This window comes from Ammospiza nelsoni, chromosome 6 (assembly GCF_027579445.1).
Source record: "Ammospiza nelsoni isolate bAmmNel1 chromosome 6, bAmmNel1.pri, whole genome shotgun sequence".
NCBI classification, from domain to species: domain Eukaryota; kingdom Metazoa; phylum Chordata; class Aves; order Passeriformes; family Passerellidae; genus Ammospiza; species Ammospiza nelsoni.
Window position 1 is genome coordinate 63,168,655 of NC_080638.1, and position 24,412 is coordinate 63,193,066.

General features: G+C 52.1%; 1 protein-coding gene across 3 annotated transcripts in view; it reads right to left on the reverse strand.

Annotated features, from left to right (window-relative positions):
* Positions 1–31: 31 nt before the first annotated feature.
* The window catches only part of ATL1 (atlastin GTPase 1), a 32,332-nt gene continuing 7,951 nt past the window's right edge, over positions 32–24,412 (reverse strand). For 2 of the 3 annotated variants that reach the window (XM_059473544.1, XM_059473546.1), the window contains exons 2-14: positions 20,301–20,548; positions 19,036–19,170; positions 17,376–17,480; positions 17,139–17,189; positions 15,495–15,551; positions 12,546–12,638; positions 11,327–11,465; positions 10,009–10,136; positions 9,391–9,447; positions 8,745–8,816; positions 5,495–5,926; positions 3,790–3,804; positions 32–885 (exon numbers count right to left, since the gene is read on the reverse strand). In XM_059473544.1, the coding sequence (XP_059329527.1) occupies positions 775–885; positions 3,790–3,804; positions 5,495–5,926; positions 8,745–8,816; positions 9,391–9,447; positions 10,009–10,136; positions 11,327–11,465; positions 12,546–12,638; positions 15,495–15,551; positions 17,139–17,189; positions 17,376–17,480; positions 19,036–19,170; positions 20,301–20,548 (1,643 nt within the window). In that variant the 3' untranslated portion in view covers positions 32–774. The remainder of the gene's footprint in view (positions 886–3,789; positions 3,805–5,494; positions 5,927–8,744; positions 8,817–9,390; positions 9,448–10,008; positions 10,137–11,326; positions 11,466–12,545; positions 12,639–15,494; positions 15,552–17,138; positions 17,190–17,375; positions 17,481–19,035; positions 19,171–20,300; positions 20,549–24,412) is intronic. The other variant, XM_059473545.1, reaches the window with a different exon arrangement.

A 24,412-nucleotide genomic window follows, 5' to 3' on the forward strand; every position in this document is an offset into this window, starting at 1 on the left:
GAGGTAATAAATAATTTCACTGTAGAACCAATTTCTTAGGAACCAAAAGCAAACTTTAATAGTCTTGACAATAAAAGAATAGAACTGTACCACACATCCTATGCACTATCATGGATAAATATGTACAGAAATACAGAGAAACTTCCTCCAGAACAGCTACAAAGTGACACTTTGTGCAGACAAACAGAAACGGTTCCTCACAGCACCCTTAACAGACCACAGCAAGTGCCCTTAACAGTGTCTGATAAAGCAAGTTAACACTTCCATTATGTTCATGGCATTAAACAGTTAAACGAAGGAAACAAACGCGGTTACATGTTAGAACTTCTTCAAGTACCTGAAATAAACTGCCTTTTGGACAAGCTCCGGCCATTTTAGTTGCGGTATCACGTCAATTATCGTTTCCTCGGTGGTGACTAATTAAGAAGGGGGAAATAAGGCTTCATAAACGAGCTGGGAGTCGCTGGCAATGACGGACCAAAGCTCGGGGCTGCGGCAGCGCCGTCTGTACACAGGGACGGGGACAGGGACACCCGTGCTGGCCCCGCTCCCGGCGGGCTGGGGACGGACACGGGCGGGGGCGGCGATCCCGGGGAGCCCCGGCCGGGCGGCACCGGGGGCACCGGGACCCATCGGGACCCATCGGGACCCATCGGGGCCCAGCGGGACCCAGCGGGACCCATCGGGACCCAGCGGGACCCAGCGGGACCCAGCGGGGCCCATCGGGACCCAGCGGGACCCAGCGGGGCCCAGCGGGGCCCAGCGGGGCCGCTCCTAGAGCTGCTTCCTGTCGGCGGGCGGGCCGGGCTCGCTGCGGGGCGCGGGGAAGGCGTGCTGGTACAGGTGTCTGTGCGTGGCGGCCGCGCTGTACAGCTTGTACAAGGCCTGCGGAGAGACGGCACCCGCTGAGCGGCTCCTTCCCACTGGGGAATCCCAGACACGGGGAATGCCGAGCCCAGGGAACCCTGAACCCAGGGAACCCCAATCCCGGGGAATCCGGATCGCCGGGAATCCCAAACCCAGGGAATATCAATCCCAGGGAATTCCAAACCCAGCAAATCCCAAACGTGGGGAACCCCTATCCCAGGGAATTCTGATCTGAGGGAATCCCAAACCCAGGAATTCCAATCCCAGAGAATCCCAAACCTACAGGATCCTGATCCCAGGGAATCCCAAACCCAGGGAATTCCAATCCTGGGGAATGCCAATCCCAGAGAATCCCAAACCTATGGAACCCCCATCCCAGGGAATCCCAAACCCAGAGAATCCCAAACCCATGGAACCCCTATCCCAGGGAGTCCCAAACCCAAGGAATCCCGATCCCAGGGAATTCCAATCCCAGGGAATCCTGATCCATCCCAACCCCCTGTGCGTTCTGTGCACCAGATTTTCCAATTTTCCAAGCACCTCATGTCCCCCAAGCTCTATCAATCCTTCATTTGGACCATGAGTGGGGCCTTTGGGTTTTTTTCCCTGTTTTGGCTCCTGCAGCTTCAGCCTTTGCTCCGTAACTGCCTCAGCCCCAGGGCTGGGGGTGGCACAGGGGTGGCTCTGGTCCTTGTCCCCATCATCTTCCTGCAGATGATGGGGATTTTTTCTTTCTGATTTTACCATTTTCCTTCTGATTTTATCATTTTCTGTTTGTCCTGGGGCCAGGCCAGGCTCAGAACAGGCAGGAGCAGCTGTGGGGCTGCAATTCCCACATGGAACCGACAGGGCCAGGTGACATCTGACCCCATGAGGTGACAGTGGGTGACACCCTCGTGTTCCTCCCTGCCTCCTCCTCACCTTCATCCCACGGCAAATGGCACAGGAGGTGCCAGGACACAGCTCAGGACTTGGTGTCACCGACTGTCACAGCTCTGACATGGCCGTTTCAAACGGAATTGGGGTGGAATAAACCAACCCCAACCCCTCAGCTCCTGCTGGGAGTGCTGGCAAACCGGGATCAGCTCTGGGAGGGCTGGGAAGGGGCACCAGGACCCCACACACGGCCAGGGTGAGGAGTTCTGTGTGCTCAGGGGGTGAATGGAGCAGGAGAGGCTGAAGGGGCAGTGAGGAGGAGGAGGGTGAGGATGAGGAGCCTCCAGAGGTGTCCAAGGGGATGCTGATCCCATCCCAAATGGGATTTTGGGAACAGAAGGGGTGGTTTGGGATTGTTTGGGAACACAGCGGAGAGGCAGAAGAGACTTCACACAACTTCTCTGCTTGTCTTTCCTGACAATTCACCTTCAAGCCCCATCCAGGTGACCCTGCAGCATTTTGTGCTGTTTTAGGGGTTTTGTGATTCCAAACCAGTCCCAATTTTACATGGCAGGGTTTGTTCAACACCTCATCCACAGCAAATCCTGTGCTCTGCCCCCTGTACCCCTGAGGAACCGCCCTGGCTGCTGGGAGGGAGGGGATGGGATCAATGGGATGGGATTGGGATCAATGGGATGGGATTGGGATGGGATTGGGATGGGATTGGCATGGGAATTGGGATGGGAATTGGGATGGGATTGGGATTGGGATTGGCATGGGATGGGGATTGGGATGGGATGGTTTTTAACAGCTTCAATTTCCTCTAAAGGAACTGCCCCAGAACTCAGGGGCTCAGGAGGTGGCACTGCCACTTTGAGGACACAGTGAAACATGGAAATGTCTGGGCCAGCTGGGGAGGCTCTGGGACCCAGAGCTGCAATAAGTAATGCCCATGTGCACGAAGTTTGGCTTTTTTTTTTTTCGTTTAACCAGATCCTGGTGAGGCTCTGCCCCAGGAACATTCCAGAAGCTCCCACTGGGACCCTGCAGGGCTGGGCAGGAGGAGCACAGGGAGCTGAGCTGGGCACACACAGAGTCCCAGAGTCCCAGAATGGACTGGCCTGGAAGAGACCCCTAAAAACCTAAATTTAGTTCCAATGCCCCTGGAATGAGCAGGGACACCTCCCACTGTCCCAGGCTCCCAGTGCCCAGCCTGGCCCTTGGGCACTGCCAGGGATCCAGGGGCAGCCACAGCTGCTCTGGCAATCCCAGCCCAGCCAGGAATTCCCAGTTCCCAATCTCCCACCCATCCCTGCCCTCTGGCACTGGGAGCCATTCCCTGGCTCCTGTCCCTCCATGCCTTGTCCCCAGTCCCTCTGCAGCTCTCCTGGAGCCCTTCAGGCCCTGCCAGGGGCTCTGAGCTCTCCCTCTGCAGGGGAGCACCCCCAGCTCTCCCAGCCTGGCTCCTGTGGCTCCTCTGTCCCTGTTCCAGCAGCTCCAGCCCCTCCTGCTGCAGGCAGCTCTCAGGGTCTCACTGAGTGGGGCACGATGTCCCTGTCCCATCCAGGTTTTCCTGTTCCTGGAGGGCTGGGCAGGAGCATTTCCCCTCAGAGCAGGATTCCATTGCCTGTGCCCCAGGGGGTGCTGGGGATGATGAACTCTGCGCCCTCTGTGCACGGGCTGGTTTTCCCCACAAACAGCACCCCCAGCAATTCCAGCAGCACTGAGAGGCCTGCCCAGCCCTGGGGGCTCCCCAGCTCTCCCTGCCTGCACCACGACAATCTGGGCTTGGGGTTGGGTCTGACCTCCGGGCACAACAGGAGAATTGCAAACAGCTGATGGGACAAAGCTGAAAATCCCAGTCGTGCCCTGCCATCCCCAGCCAGATCTCTGTCCCACCCGGCTCCTGCAGGGCAGTGCCCACACCCACACCCTCCCCAGCCCCAGAGCTGCTGCCCGAGCCCTCTGGCTCCCATCCATCCCCAGCAGCCCCAGGGAGCTCTCGGGGCCAGGGCTGGCAGCATGCAGGGAGCAGGAGCCACTTACCTCGTTGGTGCTTCCCTGGGAGAGGCAGGGCAAGGGGGACAGAAAGAGAGAGAAACAGCTCTGTGGATCTCAGTGTCCATGGCAGCTCATCCCGGGGCTGCTCACCCCAAATCCCTGCTCTGCTCCCACTGCCAGGGTCACAGCAGCTCCCCTGTGCCACAAACCCTTCCTGGGAGCACCTTCCCTTTTCTTGGGAAGCCCCAGGGCCTGTGGGAGCCAGGACAGCTCCAGGCACTTTCCCTGTTTGCTTTCCCCCAGCTGGATGTGGTGCAATGGGGCAGCACCTTCTGCTGCCTGGCTCCTGTTCCTGCTGAATTCCCATTGCTCCTGCCCTGGGATGGAACATTCCAGCACATCCCAAAGGCTCCTGGGCAGGGTCCCTGGGCAAAGGGACACTTGGGGGCTGGGGACAGGATGAACCCAGCTGGGACAGCACCACTGGCCAGCTCTGGGATGGAGGAACATCACTCAGTGCTGCCTCTCTTTGCCCCAAAGCTGCATGGGGAGCAGGAATGTGCCTGTTTCCCATGAAAACCTCTCTGGTGGAGGAGAAGGGCCCTCCCTGCCAGAACTCAGGGCTGGCATGGCTCCTGGGGGATCCAGGAGCTGCTCCAGCTCTGCAGGGGAAGAGCAGGAGGGCACTGCAGCCTGTGGGAGTGTGCCCCTGGATGGGCAGCAGGGCTCAGGGGGAGTCTCTGTGGGCTTTCCCTTTCCTGCAGTGGGAAATCAGGGTCTGGTGCCAAAACTGGCACAGCCAAGATCTGGCCTCGACCTCTGGCAGAGCTGGGAGAGCCCAAACCCCTCTCCTGAAGCAGGGACAGCCCAAACCCCTGCCCTGAAGCAGGGACAGCCCAAACCCCTGCTCTGAAGCAGAGAAGAGCCCAAAGCCCTGCCCTGAAGCAGGCACAGCCCAAACCCCAGCCCTGAAGCAGAGAAGAGCCCAAAGCCCTGCTCTGAAGCAGGCACAGCCCAAACCCCTGCCCTGAAGCAGGCACAGCCCAAACCCCTGCCCTGAAGCAGAGAAGAGCCCAAACCCCTGCCCTGAAGCAGGCACAGCCCAAAGCCCTGCCCTGAAGGAGGGACAGCCCAAACCCCTGCCCTGAAGCAGGCACAGCCCAAAGCCCTGCCCTGAAGCAGGCACAGCCCAAACCCCAGCCCTGAAGCAGGACAGAGCCCTGGCTGCTCCTCTCTGACAGCCACAGCCATGCACACACCAAGCACACACAGCAGGATCCTCCCCCAGAGCTGCCCAACCCCACAGGGCCCCACAAAACCGCAGCTGGAGGAAAGAAAGAGGCAGAACCAAAGAGCTTGCTGGGAGTTTTCTCAGCTCTACACAAGCTTGTTTTCCACACTGCACAGAACTGGGGGCTCAGGGACAGCTCCAGCCTCGCTCACCCCCCTGTGCTGCAGCCACTGGGCAGCCCTGTGAGCTCCCCCTTACAACAAACTGCACAAACTCATCTGCAACAACTCCTCTGCCCCTGCTCTCCCCATCTGGAAGCTCTAAGGAACAGATAAAAACTTCAATTAAAACTGGGAAGGTGCCCCTGCACTGATCTAACAACCCTAAAAACCAAAACCATCTCAAAGGGGGAGGAAAACCCCCAGGAAACTCAATGCTTAAAAACCCAACCAACCCAGCAGGGCGCAGGGAGGCCACTTTTGGTGTGATTTTTTGGAAATCAAAAGCTCTTTATCCTACCTGGTCCCACAAGGCTGCAGCCACTTGGTCTATTACAGCTCCCAGTTCTCTGTACTCCCCAGAGTATCTGATATAAGCCCAGGTACAGAGTGTGATAAGTGTCAAGCCCAGGATCATGTTGCACAGGCTGGCTATGATGTCCAAGCCAATGAAGCCGGTGACGCCGGCCAGCACGTAGGTGATGAAGATGACGACGAAGAGCGTGGCCGGGGTGCGGGCGGCGTGGAAGATGTTCTTGCTGTCGTTGTGCTTGATGTACTGGATGTAGAGCTCGTCGATCTCGGCCTCCAGCTGCTGCAGGTAGCGCCGGCTGAACTCCTCCCCTCCCATCTTCTTGACGCCGCGGAACAGCCGCACCGCCTCCTCCCGCAGCTCCGAGTGCCGCGCCTGCAGGTCGCTGGGCGCCAGGAAGGGCTTGTCCCCCCCGCACACCTGCGGGAACACGGGCAGGGACGGAGGGACTGAGGGGGCGGCTCTGGGAATCATTGCTGAGATGGGGGAACCATCCCTGACACTGGGAAATCATCACCGAGATGGGGAAATCATCCCTGACACTGGGAAATCATCCCTGACATGGGGAAATCATCACCGAGATGGGGAAATCATCCCTGACACTGGGAAATCATCACTGACACTGGGAAATCATCCCTGACATGGGGAAATCATCCCTGACACTGGGAAATCATCACTGACACTGGGAAATCATCCCTGACATGGGGAAATCATCCCTGACACTGGGAAATCATCACCGAGATGGGGAAATCATCCCTGACACTGGGAAATCATCCCTGACATGGGGAAATCATCACTGAGATGGGGAAATCATCCCTGACACTGGGAAATCATCCCTGACATGGGGAAATCATCCCTGACATGGGGAAATCATCCCTGACATGGGGAAATCATCACTGAGATGGGGAAATCATCCCTGACACTGGGAAATCATCACTGACACTGGGAAATCATCCCTGACATGGGGAAATCATCCCTGACACTGGGAAATCATCCCTGACATGGGGAAATCATCACTGAGATGGGGAAATCATCCCTGACACTGGGAAATCATCACTGACATGGGGAAATCATCCCTGACACTGGGAAATCATCACTGAGATAGGGAAACCATCCCTGACACTGGGAAATCATCACCGAGATGGGGAAATCATCCCTGACACTGGGAAATCATCAATCACTGACACGGGGAAATCATCCCTGAGATAAGGAAATCATCCCTGAGATTGGGAAACCATCACTGAGATAGGGAAACCATCACTGACATGGGGAAATCATCCCTGACACTGGGAAATCATCACTGAGATAGGGAAACCATCACTGATACAGGGAAATCATCCCTGACACTGGGAAATCATCACTGACACGGGGAAATCATCGCTGACACAGGGAAACCATCCCTGACATTGGGAAACCATCCCTGACATTGGGAAATCATCACTGAGATAGGGAAACCATCACTGAGATAGGGAAACCATCACTGAGATAGGGAAACCATCACTGAGATAGGGAAATCATCACTGAGATGGGGAAATCATCCCTGACACGGGGAAATCATCACTGACATGGGGAAATCATCACTGAAATGGCACTGCTGGGATGGCAATGCTGGCATGGGGAAATCATCCCTCACATGTTACTGCTGATACAGGGAAATCATCACTGAGATGTCACTGTTAATACAGGGAAATCACCCCTGACATAGGAAAATCACTCCTGAAATGGCACTGCTGACACAGGGAAATCATCACTGAGATGGCACTGATAGCACAGGGAAATCACTGCTGGCACAGGGAAATCATCACTGATGTCACTGTTGATACAGGGAAATCATCTCTGACACAGGGAAATCATCTCTGACATGGCACTGCCAGGATGGCACTGCTGGTGCACGGAAATCACTGCTGGTATGGGGAAATTATCCCTGAGATGGCACTGCTGACACAGGGAAATCATCTCTGACATGGCACTGATGGCACAGGGAAATCATCCCTGATACAGGGAAATCACTGCTGGCACAGGGAAATCACCCCTCACATGGCACTGCTGATAGAGGGAAATCATCACTGAGATATCACTGCTGGCACAGGGGAATCACCCTGACATGGGGAAATCATCACTGAAATGTCATTGTTGATACAGGGAAATCATGACTGAGATGTCAATGCTTATACATAGAAATCACTGCTGATACAGGGAAATCATCCCTGAGATGGCACTGCTGATACAGGGAAATCATCCCTGACACAGGGAAGTCATCCCTGACATGGCACTGATAACACAGGGAAATCAAACCTGACACAGGGAATCACTACTGGCACAGGGAAATCATCCCAGAAATGGCACTGCTGATACAGGGAAATTACTGCTGGCATCACTGAGATGTCACTGTTGATAAAGGGAAATCATCACTGAGGTGTCACTGCTTATACATGGAAATCACTCCTGAAACATCACTGCTGACACAGGGAAATCACTCCTGAAATGGCATTTCTGACACAGGGAAATCACTCCTGAAATGGCATTTCTGACACAGGAAAATCATCCCTTATACACAGAAATCACTCCTGAAATGCCACTGCTAACACAGGGAAATCACTCTTGAAATGGTGAAATCATCCCTGAAATGTCACTCCTAACACGAGAAAATCACTCCTGAAATGGCACTTGTGACACAGGAAAATCACTGCTGAAACAGGGAAATCACCCCTGGCATGTCGCTCCTTATACACAGAAATCCCTCCTGAAACATCACTGCTGACACAGTGAAATCACTCCTGAAATGGCACTCCTAATAAAATCAGGGAAATAAAATGGGAAAATCACTCCTGAACTGTCACTCATGACATGCTGAAACCACTCTCGACACAGTGGAATCATCCCTGAAATGTCACTCCTTATACACAGAAATCATTCCTGAAACATCACTGTTGACACAGGAAAAATCTAAAATTAGGGTTAGGGACTAGGGGTTAGGGTTTGGGAAGGAATTCCTGGCTGTGAGGGTGGGCAGGCCCTGGCACAGGGTGCCCAGAGCAGCTGTGGCTGCCCCTGGATCCCTGGCAGTGCCCAAGGCTTGGAGCACCCTGGGACAGTGGGAGGTGTCCCTGCCATGGCAGGGGTGGCACTGGGTGGGCTTTAAGGTCCCTTCCAACCCAAACCCTTCTGGGATTCCATAAATCTAAGACAGGAGAGCCAGGACACAGGGGCAGGAAGGGGCACACTCATCACCACCCACCTCTTCCATCCTCCTGCTGTAGGTGTCTTTGGCAGTGGCAACTGCTGCTAAATTGTTGGCTTCTGCTGTGGCCTGTAAGGGCAGAAGGGACAAAACATTTAGGTGCAGAAGGGCAGGGCTAAGCTGTGCAAGTGACACAGCCAGGACATGTGTGTGGCACCCAGAATCAGCCTCCAACCAACCCCAAATAAGCTCATCCCATATTCACACATCCTGCATGAAGAGAGGATTCCTCCCCTCCAAGCCAGAGCTACAAAAACTCTGGCTTCAGCTGTGGGAAGCAGCAAGGAAAGAGATAAAAGGCTCAGCCACAAATAAACAGCTCCAGCTGCACTCCCAGCTGGCTCTGGCAGCCACCTCCATGTGTCCCCTCCCTGTGTGGCCCCTAGGATGCCATTCACCTGCAGGGACACATTCAGCTGAGCTGGCTGGGGCTGTGTGCAGCCAGCAACTCCCCAGAGCCCATCCCAGCTGGGATTGCTCAGCCAGGTCAGGCTCCTGATGCCAAACTCTTCCCTTGGGTGGTTACACTGAGGCATTTGGAATAAAGTCCCAGCAGCCCCACTGTGCTGGACACCTCTGCCAATTCCTGGGAATTATTGGCAATTCCAGAGCAGGAATTCCCACAGCTCCCACTCACACCTACCTGCAGCATGGACTTGGGGTGTGGCAGCTCCTCCCCTTGGTAGATCTTGATGTAGGCCTGGAAAAGAGCAGGGAAAAGGGAATCATGTGGAATGCAGCACACAGGAGCTACAGCAGCCACCCCCACCAAGCTCCAGACAGGATTCAGAGGCAGGGAAGAGGAGGATGCTCCAGCACAAGATGGCTTTGGTCAGATAATGCCACTCCTTGGGTCAGTCACTGGAGCTCTCCCTCCTCCTCTCACTCCCAGTGTCCCTCCCAAAGGATCTGCACCTACCTCTGTCCCTTCCCTGCAGGAGAAGGAGCCAAGGTAGCCCTGGGAGTGGGTGGTGAGAATTACTCACCAATGTCTCTCATGGAAATGTCCCAGTAGCCATGACAACAAAAATAAGCTTTTTCCAAAGGCAACTGGAATACAGCCCTCAGCTTATCCCCCTCCAGCCCTCAATTCTCCAGGAAAGGGAAACAGCTCCTCCCACTCTCTGGGCTTGTTGTGTGGTCAAATAAATGACCATGAGGTGTTTGCCCTCTGCTGCAGTGAGTCAGGACTGTCACTGCTCCTGCCTGCTGCTGCTTTCCCCTTTAACAGGAATAAATCCACTTTTTCTGAAATAAATACCTTAAAATACTCCACAAGGCCTCGACAGGTGATGTGGTTGCCATTGATCTCCTTAACATCCAGGTTCTCAGGACTAAGGAGCCAAGGAATCAAAATCTTCAAGTTCTTGATGAACTCATCATCTATTTCTGGGGAAAAAAAAGGAAAAAAAGAGGCATCACAGAGTCCCAGAATAGTTTGGGTTGGAAAGGACATTAAAGACCATCATGTTCCAGTCCCCTGCCATGGAAGGTCCTTCTCCCAGAGGGTGGAAGGAACTGGGAATGGGCACAACCCCAAGGCTGCCCAGAGCTCCAGGGGGATTTGGACAAAGCTCTCAGGTGGGGTTTTTGGTGTTTCCATTAAATTCAACTGTATAGGACTGAAGGCAGAAAAAAAATCAATGCAACAGCCAGGAATTTGGAAAGCAGGGAAAATCCCCCACATTTTTTCCACCAGAGCACAAAAAGCTGAGTAGAGCTCTGAGGCAACAAGAAAATTGTGTCAAGCAGCTGCTGACAGCTCCTGTCTGCACACAGCAATTGTTCCACACTCTCAGCACCTGAGATGAAGGGGGAGCTCCAGGGCTCAGCTCAGTTTCCCCCAGCACATCTCCCTCCTGCTGCCTTGCTGTCCCTCCTGCTCTGCACAGAGCAAGTCTGAGCCAGACAAAACCAGGGGAAAACTCACATCTTTGCTTGCTAATTTAATTTTAGTAGTTAATGGTCCACTTTATTGCTAAGATTGCAGCAGCCTGGAACCAGCCACGCTGGTGAGGAGCTTACAACAAACACCTAAAAATATCCCCAGCATGTGGCTCCTTTTGGGGTGGAGAATCTCACCACAGCTCTCTTCTCCTTCTCTCTTGTTTTTAACCTGCTGAACCAAGCCTGCCCTGTAGGGAAACCACTGATCAGATAAGTCAAGGCAGATTAAATATTCCCTGGAAAGCTTTTCAAAGGGAAATAACTGTTCTGAGAGCTTGTGGAACCAGCCTTTCACCCAGCACAGGCAGCAGCCTTGCAGCAAGCAGGCTCTGCCTGTGCAGGTGAGGCACAGGAATTTCCTGCAGCTTTAACACCACATCCACAAACATCCAGAGTCATCCCTGCCCTTCCCAGTATTCCTGTCACTGGTATAGCAACCTTTTCTCCCTCCACATTGGTCTGCTGCACTGGGGAGAAGCAGAAGGGAGTGTGAACAGCACTGGGAGGGGGATCCAACTGCTCTCCCAGGAGGTTTTTCATGGAAAACACTTTTGGGGGTTTCAGGAACAATCAGGACAGTCTGCCAGGGTTTCCAAGGAATCAGGGTAGAAAGCAGAGCTCTGCCTTTGTACCTTTGAGTTTTCCATCGAAATTGGGGTTGGTGGCGACTTTGAGGCCGGGGTGGGGTAAGAGGAAGCAGGAGATTTTGGTGAAGCAGGAGTGGATGTGCTTCCTGACATTCTGCAGCTCCTCGTGCTGGTTGCCTGACACCTGTGGAGACAGGGAAGCACAGAATATCCTCAGCTGGATGTGCCCACAAGGAGCAGAGCCCAGCCCTGCAGAGACTCCCCAGCAATCCCACCCTGGGCATCCCTGGCAGCTCCTGGAGCTCGGGCAGCCTCGGGAATGTCACCATTCCCTGGGGCACCCTCTGGATGAAGAACCCTTCCCTAATATCCAGTTACACTCCCCTGGCACAGCTCCAGCTCTTCCCTCAGGTTCTGCCAGTGGTCACCAGAGAGAAGAGCTGGTGCTGCCCATCTACTTCCCACAGTTTGAGTTTCCTTCTGATAGGAATACTGGGATAAAGCTGGCAGGAGCACAGGGTACTCCACACTGTGGGGGAAAGGAGAGGATTCCACAGGCATGAGGACAAAGAGAAGGAACTGGAGTATCTCTGCCCACATGCCCTGGAGCACGTTACCATCATCTGGGAATTGCACGTGGCCATGGATGACTGGAACACAAAAACATTTGGGATTTCCCACCAGGGCCTTGCTTGTCTCACATATAATTAGGTCTCTCCACTACCAGATCAGCCATGCATTTCCTGACTGATCCCAAGCAGCCCTTGCCCATCATTTTGATTGTCCAACTCCCTAATTACTAAAGCATCATTCCCAGTCTCTTGGGAATCTGCTGACTCCCACTGCTTTGGGCTCTCCCAGAGAGTTCCAGGGAGCTGGGCTTGGGCAGAACCCTGAACATGGCCAGGAAATTCCCCCTCCCCAAATGGCTCCTCTGGGAAATCCACCCTCCCCAAATGGCTCCTCTGGAAATTCCCCCTCCCCAAATGGCTCCTCTGGAAATTCACCCTCCCCAAATGCCTCCTCTGGAAATTCCCCCTCCCCAAATGGCTCCTCTGGGAAATCCACCCTCCCCAAATGCCCCTTGTGGCATTTTAAGGCTCTGGGTGTGACCATAACCTGCACTGCAGCTCACAGCTGACCTCCAGGGCTGAGGCCATGAAGCTGAACAGGAAAATCATGGAATCACAGAGTGGATCAGGGTGGAAAGGGCCTTGAAGATCATCCCTTCCACTATCCAGAACCCAGAGCAGGCAAAACATACCTTCAGTCGCTTCTCCAAAAACCTTGCACCCCCATCAGATCCATAGGAGAATTCATAAGGGAAGCTCCAGTCACGAACAAGGAATATGAGGGACTGGAAAACACAAACAATGGGGTCAGTGCTGCTCTGAGCCCACAGCACCCTCATTTCACACACCAAAACCTGGCCCTGAGTCTCCTCCCAGCCCCAGCAGCATCTCCCACCTTTCCTGGTGGAAATGAGAGGTCCCAGGTGCAGGGACTGAGATCACCCCACTGTCCCAGCCCCAAATTTCTGCACCAGTTTGAGTCCCTGGCTGGGAGAACATCAATCACCCAAAGTGCCCAAGAAAAGGGATTGCTGCTAACCAGGACAAAAGGCAGCAAGCTCCCTAATCCCAGCCACATTTAGTTCCATCCTATGGGAATTCTACAGGCTCATTTTTTCAGCCTTTTTCACTGGGCAGTCTTCCAGACAGACTTTTAATGAGAAGCAGATGCAGAGGAATGAGGGTGAATAAGAAATCATTGGCTTTTGTAATCTTTATTGAGGCATTCAAAGTTCCTGGGCAATAAATAAATAAATACCAGAACGGTCAACTTTGAATCTTCAAAAAAAAATTAAGTTTTCAGAAAAAAATGAGGTCTCCACTGCTTCATCTGTACAAGATCCCATGTAGGAAATAAAGGGTTTGGAGGGGGAAATCCTGAATGCCAAAGCCCAGGAGGGCCTGGCAGAGGTGCCAGAGTTCCTCTCAGGAACAGGGATAAACAGCTCAGCAAGTGGAACCCATTTCACTGGAATTTCCCTAAAGTTTATCTATGTTTAGAACAAAAATCTAATGGAGGGAGGGGAAATATTCTTGCTATTTCTCTTTCATAAAACATCAGAAAAAGTTAAAAAAAGAGGAGAGAACAGTGAGTTGGCCTTTTTGAACTGCAGGAGAAGCCACAGTGAGTGCACCCAGTGAGCTGGTTCAGGACATGCTGTTCTCAAACACCAGAGATGCTTCAGAGACATGCCCATGCTTAGGACTTTTCCACAAACACATGATGCATGCCTTGAATTTGGATTTTTTTTTTTTTTTTCCTGAAGTAAAATTGTTCCAGACAGGCTGTGCTTACCACTGCCTTTGAGAAGGCTCCACTTTCAGGGCCTGCCTCTGGTGAGGGCTCCTCAGTGTGAGGAGAGGAGGGAGACAAAGGGAAATGTGAATTTTCCACTGCCAAGTCTCATTTCCCTTCCCTTCCAGCAGGATCAGTGCCACTGCATTTATTCACCATCGCAACTTGGAGAATCCCAGGATGGTTTGGGCTGGAAGGGACCTTAAAAGTGCCATGGCAGGGACACCTGCACCATCCCAGGTGGCTCCAAGCCCTGTCCAGCCTGGTCTTGGACACTCTCAGGGATCAAGGGGCAGCCACAGCTGCTCTGGAAAAACTCTGCCAGCACCTCCTCATCCTCCTTTTTTCCTGCTTTCCCATCCACCCTGCCACATTCCAAACAGGTTCTGCAGGAAGCAGCCCATGCTGGATGCAGACAGGAGATCATTTCTCACCTGGCCACAGCACCACTGACCCCTCTGCCACATCTGTCACACCCACAAGGGTTCCCAGTTTGATCATTTCCCCCTGATCATTCATGAAGATGACATTGAGCCTGGGGGGATCCCAAGGAAACACTTCTGAAGGATGATGATTCCCCACAATTAGTTCCAATTAGTTCAGCGTGCTCGGGCATCTATCAGTTAATGAGTTTTTAATCCATTAACTATGGATTAAACCAGACAATGCTGACTTCATTTGCTTTCCATCAGCATCCTGGAGAGATAAGGCTGACAGAAGGCAATGGATCATGGTGAGAGTTACCTTTATCAGCCCAGCTCTTTCAAAAACTGATAATGGGATTGTTTGACAAGACTCTCCATCCACAAACTGTGCCTTGACAGCATTTACAGTGTTTGGGAAAATCAGAGCCTCTTATCCAGCCCTAATGAGTTAAGCATGTTTAAGTCTCCCCTCACAGCCTCCTTTTCACTGATGGAGTGGGAAGTATCTCAGTTTCACTGGAATATTTGGCTACATTAGCCCCCAGTATTTAAATAAGGAGCAGGAATATTTATTTAATGTCTGGCTTTTTGCTGTACTATGTTACAACATTCTTCAGGCTCTTGCCTGTCATATATTTTTACCATTTATCACAACAGAATCCAATACACCTGAAAAATCTCAATTTGTCCATTTGTTGTATTTTTTAACTTTTTAATTTTATTTCCACTTCCTGACCACAGACACCTTATAAACCCCTCAAGTCCTTCCAGGACAACAATTCTCTTTTTATGTGGGAAAGCAAACGTAAAATAGCTGTAACTCATTCCCAATTACTCTCTGGATTTCTACAGCATGCTTTGTTCTCTGCTGGGTATTATTTTAGGTTGGGTGAGGGTTTGTGAACTTCCTAATCAAAACATTTCTGTGTCTCTAAAAACAGGAACCAACCTCACCTACTGTGAATGCCCAATGCTCTCTCTTTATTTTACCACCAGCTTTTCCCAGGCTGGGGAGCAGAAGGATGAACAGATGTCCCTAATTTGAAGCTAAAACCCCACTCACACCGAGTTTTCCCACAGCTCTGCTAATCCTTATCCTCTCATTTGGCCAGGAGCAGGGATTCCCAGGGCAGGTGAGTTCAACCCTCTCAGAACAAAGGCTGGGCAGAGTTCCTGACAAACCTGCAGCAACACAAGCTGCTTTCCAAGCCTGGCAGGACAGGGCAGAGCTCTTGGCAAGGCAGGGGGTGAGGGAGGAAAAAAAAAGAGGTATTTTGGATGTATTTGGAAGCACAAAGGCCTTCCTTGGAGCAGTTGAGCGATCCCCAGGCAGTGCCAGCTCCTCCCACGCTGCAAACTGCAGTGACACCTCGTGGCGAAGGCAGCGGGACACACGAGCAGCCCAGGGCGCTGGGACTCACCTGGAACGGCTTCTGGAACGTCTCCTCCATGGCCAGCCGGCCATACTCGGTGAAAAGCTGGAAGGAGAAGGAAAGGACAGGACAGGAGAGTGAGTTTGGCACTGTGGGACACAGGGACAGCAGCACTGAGCTCTGTGACAGGGACAGGACCCAGGGGGAGGCTGGAGCTGAGCCAGGCCAGCTCCTCTCCTCAGAATCTTGCACCACCATCAGATCCATAGGAAAACTCATAAGGGAAGCTCCAGTCACGAGTAAGAAATGTAAGGGACTGGAAAACACAAACAGTGGGGTCAGTGCTGCTCTGAGCCCACGGCACCCTCATTTCACACCCCAAAACCTGGCCCTGAGTCTCCTCCCAGGGTCAGGATGGATCTCAGGGAATGTTCCTGCCCCAGAGGGTGCTGGCACTGCCCAGGGCACGCCAGAGCTGCAGGGGGGTTGGGACAGCACTGCCAGGGATGCCCAGGGTGGGGTTGGTGGGGTCTGGGCAGGGCCAGGAGCTGATCAGTGATCCCTGGGGGGAATCCTCTGATTCCCTGGAGCAGCAGGGGATGTTTATGAGTGAGCAACACCAGACACAAAGAGGCTCTGGGCTCCCAGCTGACATCCCAGAGGCACAGGGAGCTGCTGTGGAACCATCACCCTGCTGAGCTCTCATGTGAGAGATCCCAGCCTGGAGCTGCTGCCTGCCAAATCTGTGGGAAATGGCTCAGATCAGCTGCTTGCTGCTGGTTTCACACCAACCAGAAACTCCTCGTGCTCCAGGGGCTGCTGGAGCCCTGCTCCCTGCAAACACTCCAGGAAGGAAAGGAAATGAATTCACAACTAAGTACTTTCCCTGCAAACCCCTGCTGTGCAAAGACTCCAAAATCAGCCTAGCAGCAAAGTTTGAGGACTCTCCAGTCTCTCTGCACTCTAATTTCTAACTGAAGGCACAATAATGTGTTTCACAGATGCCTAAAAATGGGTCAACTTGTTAAACAGTCATGGCTTAAAATCCAAACTGAAAGATCAGAGCTGCACTGAATAAATTCAGTGTTAAAGAAGTGTTATTGCTAATAATATTTATGGACTGAGATAATTCAGAAGTATTCAAATGCTGATTTTTTCAGCTGGACTTTTGCTTTTCTTTCCTTTCCTTAAGCTCCTGGAAAAACCTATTAATTAATCAACCAATCAATCAACTGAACAGAAGAGAAAGCAGGAGGTAATTCCAGGAAATAGGCAGGACACCTGTGTCACAAAAATCCCATTAGCTGCTTGTCCCCAACAGTCAGGGCTGGAATCACCCTTAGAGGGTCACCTGTACTGAGGCAGCACCAGATGGCAACATCCAGTGGTAATTCACAATCACAGAATGAAAAAAAAGGTTTGGGTTGGGAATGGACCTGAAATCCCACCCAGTTCCAACCCCTGCCATGGGCAGGGACACCTTCCACTATCCAGGGCTGCTTCAGCTCCCATCCAAGCTGGCCTTGGGCACTCCCAGGGATGGGGCAGCCACAGCCTCTCTGGGAAACCTGTGCCAGGGCCTCACAGGCAGAAATTCCTTCCTTTATTCCACCTAACCCTGCCCTCCAGGAGTGGAAGCCATTCCCTGGGGTCACTCCATGCCCAATTAGGTTACCCCAAAGCTTCTCTTACCTGCAAGTGCTGCAGATCATCCTCCTGCACGTTCTGGGACAAGTTATAAACCTGCATTGAAATAAAAAACCAACTTCAGATCACTCAGAGCAGCCTGTCCTCGGGGCTAACACGTGGCTGGTGTGGCCAAAGCTGTGACATCCCCATGGGGACAGGGCAAGGTACCAGTGGTAGGAAGGAAGCCCTGACAGGCTCTGTAGCTCCTGGGGCTGAACTCCTCCAGCCCAGATTTCTTACCTGGATGGAGCTGATCATGGTGCTGAGGGCAAACACGGTGGCTGAGTCCCTGAGGGTGGACTGGCTGTCAAAGGTGCCCTGGGTGTCCATCAGCAGCACTGCAACCTGTGGGGCACAAAGCTCCTGTCAGCTCCTCACATGCCATGGGGGCAATGGCAGCTGGGGGGCTGTGCTGGGGCCTCACTGCCTCAGCCTCCTCACTGCTGGGGACACGGCAAAAGCCACTCCTGACAGCAGGGTGACCCCAGCAGGCAGCAAAATCAGTGCTCTGCAGGGCACTGAGGGAACTGCTCTGCTCCTCTGACACCGGCTGAGTCTGCACCAGAAACCAAACACAAACTGCACCTCCCGAACCCAAACACAAACTGCACCTCCTGAACCCAAACACAAACTGCACCTCCCGAACCCAAACACAAACTGCACCTCCCGAACCCAAACACAAACTGCACCTCCCGAACCCAAATACAAACTGCACCTTCTGAGCCCAAACACAAACTGCACCTCCCGAACCCAAACACAAACTGCACCTCCTGAACCCAAACACAAACTGCACCTCCCGAACCCAAACACAAACTGCACCTCCTGAACCCAAACACAAACTGCACCTCCTGAACCCAAACACACCCAGCCAGCGTCAGGAATCACACCCTGAATGCCTCAGGGTCACTTGGGTGCCATGCTCTGAGCTGAAGTGCATAAATACATATATTCCTGATAAACGCAAATATTCCTGGTAGGATGCTCCAAATCCACTGTGACAACCTTGAATGAAGAAACTTCACCTTACAACTCCTGCTCTAGGAAAGGAAGGAGTTTGCAAGGACATGAGATTCGAGATTTTTGGGAATAGTACAGAAATAAACTCTGGGATGCCCAGAATTGAGGGACACTTAGAGAACATATCAGGGACACTTGGACATCACATCACCTCACTTTGTTAAACCCATCTTTGTGATGGTGTTCACAGGGGTCTCAGGTTGAGGGAAGAGATGAGGATCTGACTCCATGTTTCAGAAGGCTGATTTATTATTTTATGATATATATTATATTAAAACTATACTACAAGAATAGAAGAAAGAAGGCTGTCTAAGAATAGAATAGCAAAGAATGATAACAAAGGTTTGTGGCTTGGGCAGAAAGTCCAAGCCAGCTGACTGTGATTGGTTATTAATTAGAAACAACCACATGAGACCAATCCCAGATGCACCTGTTGCATTCCACATCAGCAGATAATCAATGTTTACATTCTGTTCCTGAGGCCTCTCAGCTTCTCAGGAGGAAAAATCCTAAGGAAAGGATTTTCCATAAAAGATGTCTGTGACACATCTTTAACATGTGTTTTTCACAGAGGTGTGTACAACTTCCCAGCAGTTCTACAGACTCTCAATTACATTGAAGTTTTTACATCACTTCCATAAATGCCTCCCATGCAAAATCACCACATTCCATCCTTCAGCTCTGTGAGATACCCATGTTAAAAATTATTATCAAAATTACGTTCTCTAAAAAAATATTTTTATATCACTTCCTTTTGTTATTAAACAGAGACACGGTATTGAAAACCTTCCTTAGGGAAGGTTTGGACAACCACCTAAGACAAGGCAGGAGGGTCTCAAAAACTGGAAAAGGAGGGAAATGAGCAGCAGAGACACACACAGACCTTGGTACCATCGGGCTTGTCCACCAGGAACACCTCGCTCCAGATCTGAATCCCGGTCGTCTCCCGCTCGGAGCCGCCCCTCCAGGAGAACCCGGTCAGGGGCTCGTTGTAATCCCCAACCCAGTCCACTGCCTCCTGCAGGCAGGAACACAAACAGTTGCTGCAGGTGGCAAAAAAGGGCTAAGAACCCCATAAAGGAGGTTTTTCTTTCCTTTCACTCTCAAGGCACCTCAAATCCTGGGCTCAGTTTTGGGCTCCTCACAACAAAGACAAGGAGGGGCTGGAGAGTGTCCAGGGTAGGGAACGGAGCTGGGAAAGGTCTGGAGCACCAGGAGGGGCTGAGGGAGCTGGGAAAGGTCTGGAGCACCAGGAGGGGCTGAGGGAGCTGGGAAGGGTCTGGAGCTCCAGGAGAGGCTGAGGGAGCTGGGAAGGGTCTGGAGCTCCAGGAGGGGCTGAGGGAGCTGGGAAAGGTCTGGAGCTCCAGGAGGGGCTGAGGGAGCTGGGAAAGGTCTGCAGCTCCAGGAGAGGCTGAGGGAGCTGGGAAAGGTCTGGAGCACCATGAGGGGCTGAGGGAGCTGGGAAAGGTCTGCAGCTCCAGGAGGGGCTGAGGGAGCTGGGAAAGGTCTGGAGCTCCAGGAGGGGCTGAGGGAGCTGGGAAAGGTCTGCAGCTCCAGGAGAGGCTGAGGGAGCTGGGAAGGGGCTGGAGCACCAGGAGAGACTGAAGGGGCTGGGAAAGGGGCTCAGCCGGGAGAAAAGGAGGCTCAGGGGGAACTGTCACAACTCCCTGACAGGAGAGGGTAGCCAGGTGGGAATTTGGCTCTGCTCCCAGGAAAAAAGGAAACATTTTGATGTTACACCAGGAAAGGTTTGGGTGGGATATTAGGAGAATTTTTTTTTTTCACTGGAAGGGTGGTCACACATTGGAACAGGCTGCCCTGGGCAGTGGTGGAGTGCCCATCCATGGAAGTGTTCAAAACACACAGATAAGACACCTGAGGATGAGGTTCAGTGGTGAGCAGGGTGATGCTGGGTTAGCAGCTGGATTCAATGATCTTCCAGCCTAAATGATTCTGTGATTCAGGGCAGCAGATGTGAACATTCCTGCTCCAAAGCTGAATCCACAAGAAACTTCTGCCTGGGGAAGGATCTGCTCTGCTTTATTCTGTGAATCCCACACTCATGAGAGCCTTGAGCCTTCCCAAAGCACCAAACCCAGCTCATCCCTGAGCAGCAGGCCTGGGAAGGGCCCTGAGCTGCAGCCTTACCTTGTTGTACATGTAGCGCAGCATGAAGTCCATCAGGAAGGATTTGCCTTTCCTGAAAGCCCCAGCCACGGACACAGCCACCACCTCCTTGTCCCTGACAGCCTCGGAGAGCAGGATGCGGTTCAGGGCGGCCTCGTCCAGCTCGAAGGAGTGATCATCCTTGACAATGAGCACCTGCACTGGCCCCGCCTTCCTCACCGACTCCTCCTCCTCAGAGCTCCACTCGTAGGTCTTGTCTGCAAAGCTGCCTGTGGGAACAGGGAAAACAAGCAAGAGGGCTTTGGTGCCTCCTCTGCACTGTGAGGGGTCAGTGATCCTGTGTTTGTGGGGCTCCCAGAGGCAGGAATGATACATCTGACTCCACATTCTCATGTTCTAATTTATTATTTTAAGATACTATATTATATTAAAGAATACTAAGCTATACTAAAGAATACAGAAAGGATACTTACAGAAGGCTAAAAAGATAATAATGAAAACTCCTGACTCTCTCCAGAGCCCTGACACAGCTTGGCCCCAATTGGCCATTGAGTGAAAACAACTCCCAGCAGAATCCAATGGAACAATCACCTGTGGGTAAACAATCTCCAAACACATTCCACATGAGCACAACACAGGAGAAGCAAATGAGATAAGAATTGTTTTCCTTTTCTCTGAGGCTTCTCAGCTTCCCAGGAGAAGAATCCTGGGCAAGGGGATTTTTCCAGACAATGTGACAGTGACAGTCAGTGACAGCGGGGCTGGACAGGGTGCTAAGAGATCCAAAAACTCAAATATCCACCCCAAAATGGCACCATCCAGAGCAGATCTGCTGCACCTGGCCTCAGATATCCCAGTGGAGACTCCATGCTTCTCTGGGGTCATCTGACCCTGTGCCCCACACAGGAAAGCATTCCCTGCTGGAACCTCCCTTGGTAAAACACATCCCTTTGATTTTATCCTGCATGGAAAACAGATCCCTGCAACTCCCTACACAAACAGGGCCTGCCACAACACCTCCCTTTGGCCATTTCTCAGCTGGAAAAGTGAAATCCAAGCCTTCTCATCATCCCTTCTACCACATTATCTAGGGTTCTGCTCTCCTCTGGTCCTCCCTGAAGGCTGACCCAAACAGAAGCAGCTCTCCAGCTGAGGTGTCCAAAGGTCTCACAGCTCTACCCAAGGATGCTGCCTTTGTGTATCCTGTGCCACTGCTGTTCCTGTAGCAACACATTTCTGCTCCATCTGCAGCCTGAGCTGATGCTCCAAGTGCAATCTGCTGTTCCTGCCATCAGCCTCATCATGAGCATCCCCCAGGACACTGCCAGCAGGAATCAGGCCATGCAGACACAAACCCATCCTGCTAAAAGCCACTTTGCTGCTCCCAAGTGGGAAGCACACACAGAGCACAAGCACTGCCCCCTTTCCCACTTGGAAATGGCCAAGTTCCCCGTGGAGCTCCTGGGCTGTGCAGGGCTCGCAGGAGGCTCTCACAGGAGCCAGATGCATTTTAAGAGCTGCAGCTCTGGGGTTTGCAAAGAGCAGGCTGGCTCCAGTACTTTTCCTTTGCTGGTCTTTCCAAACTTTGCAGCACAGGGAAGGGATGCTGAAGGTGATTACTGTGCCAGTCAGCTCACCCACAGCCACTGAAACCTCCCTGCCAGATGGAAAGTTCCCCCCACATTCCAACAAAAACTTCCCAGTTTGTGCCTCAGGCTGTCACTTCCCCAAGTTTTGCCTCAAGTTCAACCTGCCCAGTCTCTGTTTCAGCCCCTGACCTCGGGGACCCAGCTCTGAGCTGTTCCAAAGCACAAGGACTGTGTGTGCACACACTAAAAGAGAAGTTATAAATATCAGGAGGAACAGGAGTTGCCCATTCTGGGCCTCTCTATAAAGAAGCCTCCAGCAGTAACTCCATATTTTAAATAACAGCAGCACTTTTGTGATTTCCTAAGATCCTGCAAGGAAGTACCAGGATCATTAGGCCTGGTTGCCAGGGGATTTCTGGTGCCTCTTGGACATATACTGTGAGCTTTCTTTGCTGAGAGACAAAGATCTTTTCTTTCCATTGCTTGGAGGTTTTTTAACTAAACAAAAGTCCCAAATGGTGTGAAAAGCAGATTCTCCACCAGACTGCAGCACTAAAATCCCTCCTAGCACTGTGTCACTGCACAAGGGCCTCCAGGAAAATTTAAAAAAATCCTCATTTCAAATTTCTGAGAGGAGGAACACCCCAAACACATTTCCCAACAGGTAAGGACAGCCAGATGCCAAAGGTTGTTTTTAAGCCAAGCTGCAAGGGCCATATAGAGGATAAGGAAATGCTTCCTCTCTCTTGTGGTGTTTCCCAAAGCCCTGCTCAGCTAAGCCACATCCTATTTTTATTTTCTTCTTCCAGCTGCACAGAAAGGAGAGTAGAGAGATCCTTGCATAGGATGTGACTCATGGTGGGGGCAGGAAAAAAATTGTAAATCAAATTAAACTTAAATATTTCTGACTCTAACTCAGCCACCAGGGTGCAACAGCTGTGCCACCTTCCCAGACAGACAAATCCCACCTTGGGCACAGAGACAGAGGGAGGTGGGAGCAGAACTTGGGCTGGAGCCCCCCTGCTCTGGAGCAGGCTGGGAGAGCTGGGGGTGCTCACCTGGAGAGGAGAAGGCTCCAGGGAGAGCTCAGAGCCCCTGGCAGGGCCTGAAGGGGCTCCAGGAGAGCTGCAGAGGGACTGGGGACAAGGGATGGAGGGACAGGAGCCAGGGAATGGCAAATGGCTTCACACTAAATGAGAAGAGATTTAATTAGATTTTAGGAAGAAATTCCCAGCTGTGAGGGTGGACAGGCCCTGGCACAGGTGCCCAGAGCAGCTGTGGCTGCCCCTGGATCCCTGGCAGTGCCCAAGGCCAGGCTGGATGGGTTTGGACACCCTGGGACAGTGGGAGGTGTCCCTGCCATGGCAGGGGTGGCACTGGCTGAACTTTGAGGTCCCTTCCAACCCAAACTATTCTGGATTCCATGATTTATGTGTTTACTCATCCTGCACCAGCAGAGAGTACCAGGATGGGCACAAATCCTTGGATGCCCCTGATCAGAGAACGGAATGGACCTCCCAGAGCTGGGGGCTGAGGAGAGTCCCCTGCCATGCCCTGTCACAGGGACAGCTGGGGACAGAGCCCCTCTCCTGGGGACAGATCCCCTCTCCTGGGGACAGATCCCCTCTCCTGGGGCCTGGCTGGGATCTTCCACATCTTCTTCTCACTCTGCTCTTTCCAGCAGCTGAACCAACAACCAGTGCAGAGGAGAAGGGATTGTTCTGTCCCTTCAAATCATCATCATCTGAAGGAGAGTAAATTTTTTAAGCAGACATGAACAGATTTTGGGAGACACATTAGTGGCCATGTTCTCCTAGGGGACATCCTTGTTTCCACCACCTGAACACCAGGAGAACCAGGCTGTCTGCACAACACAAAGCATTATGTGCAGGATATGTTGATTCCCCAGGTCCTTGGAGACAACAGGAAGGAGAGATTACATTAAGCAGATCTCTGAACTAATTTCATCCCTACCTCTGCTTCTTTCATGTAGGCCATCTGCAGACAAAACTTTATTTTTCATATTTATATTCATATTTCCATGTGATGAAACTTCCAGGTTCTGTTTGTTAGATTATCTGCCCCACTGCAGAGCCGGGGATTATTTTATACAATGCCTGCACACTACTGGGAGTCAATGATTTTAACTGGTCTGTCTGGCCATAAATGAGTTTTTTGCCTTGAAGGAAGCTGTACCTGGCAGTGGCAAAAACTCCTGCAGCCAAAAAGGAAAGGAAGGAGAGCTCAGCTTTGCTGAACACACTCCTGTTTTCGCTCCTTTTCTGAGCTGACTCCTCCTTTCTCTCGGCTCTGCAATTACGTCAATTCTCCAGCTGCTCATTCAGAAATTCACAGGATAAATTCACAGGATCCTTCTCCCCATTTCATAACAGCTCATTCCCGAGTGGGGTGGAAGCCACAGCACTTTTCCATATGGCCACTGCAAGTGGGAAGGGGAAGGAGAGCAGGATTTGCTGTCAGACAGCATAAAAAAAGCAAAGAATTCTTTTACTGGTCTAAGACTTGCTTTGGACTAAATTAATT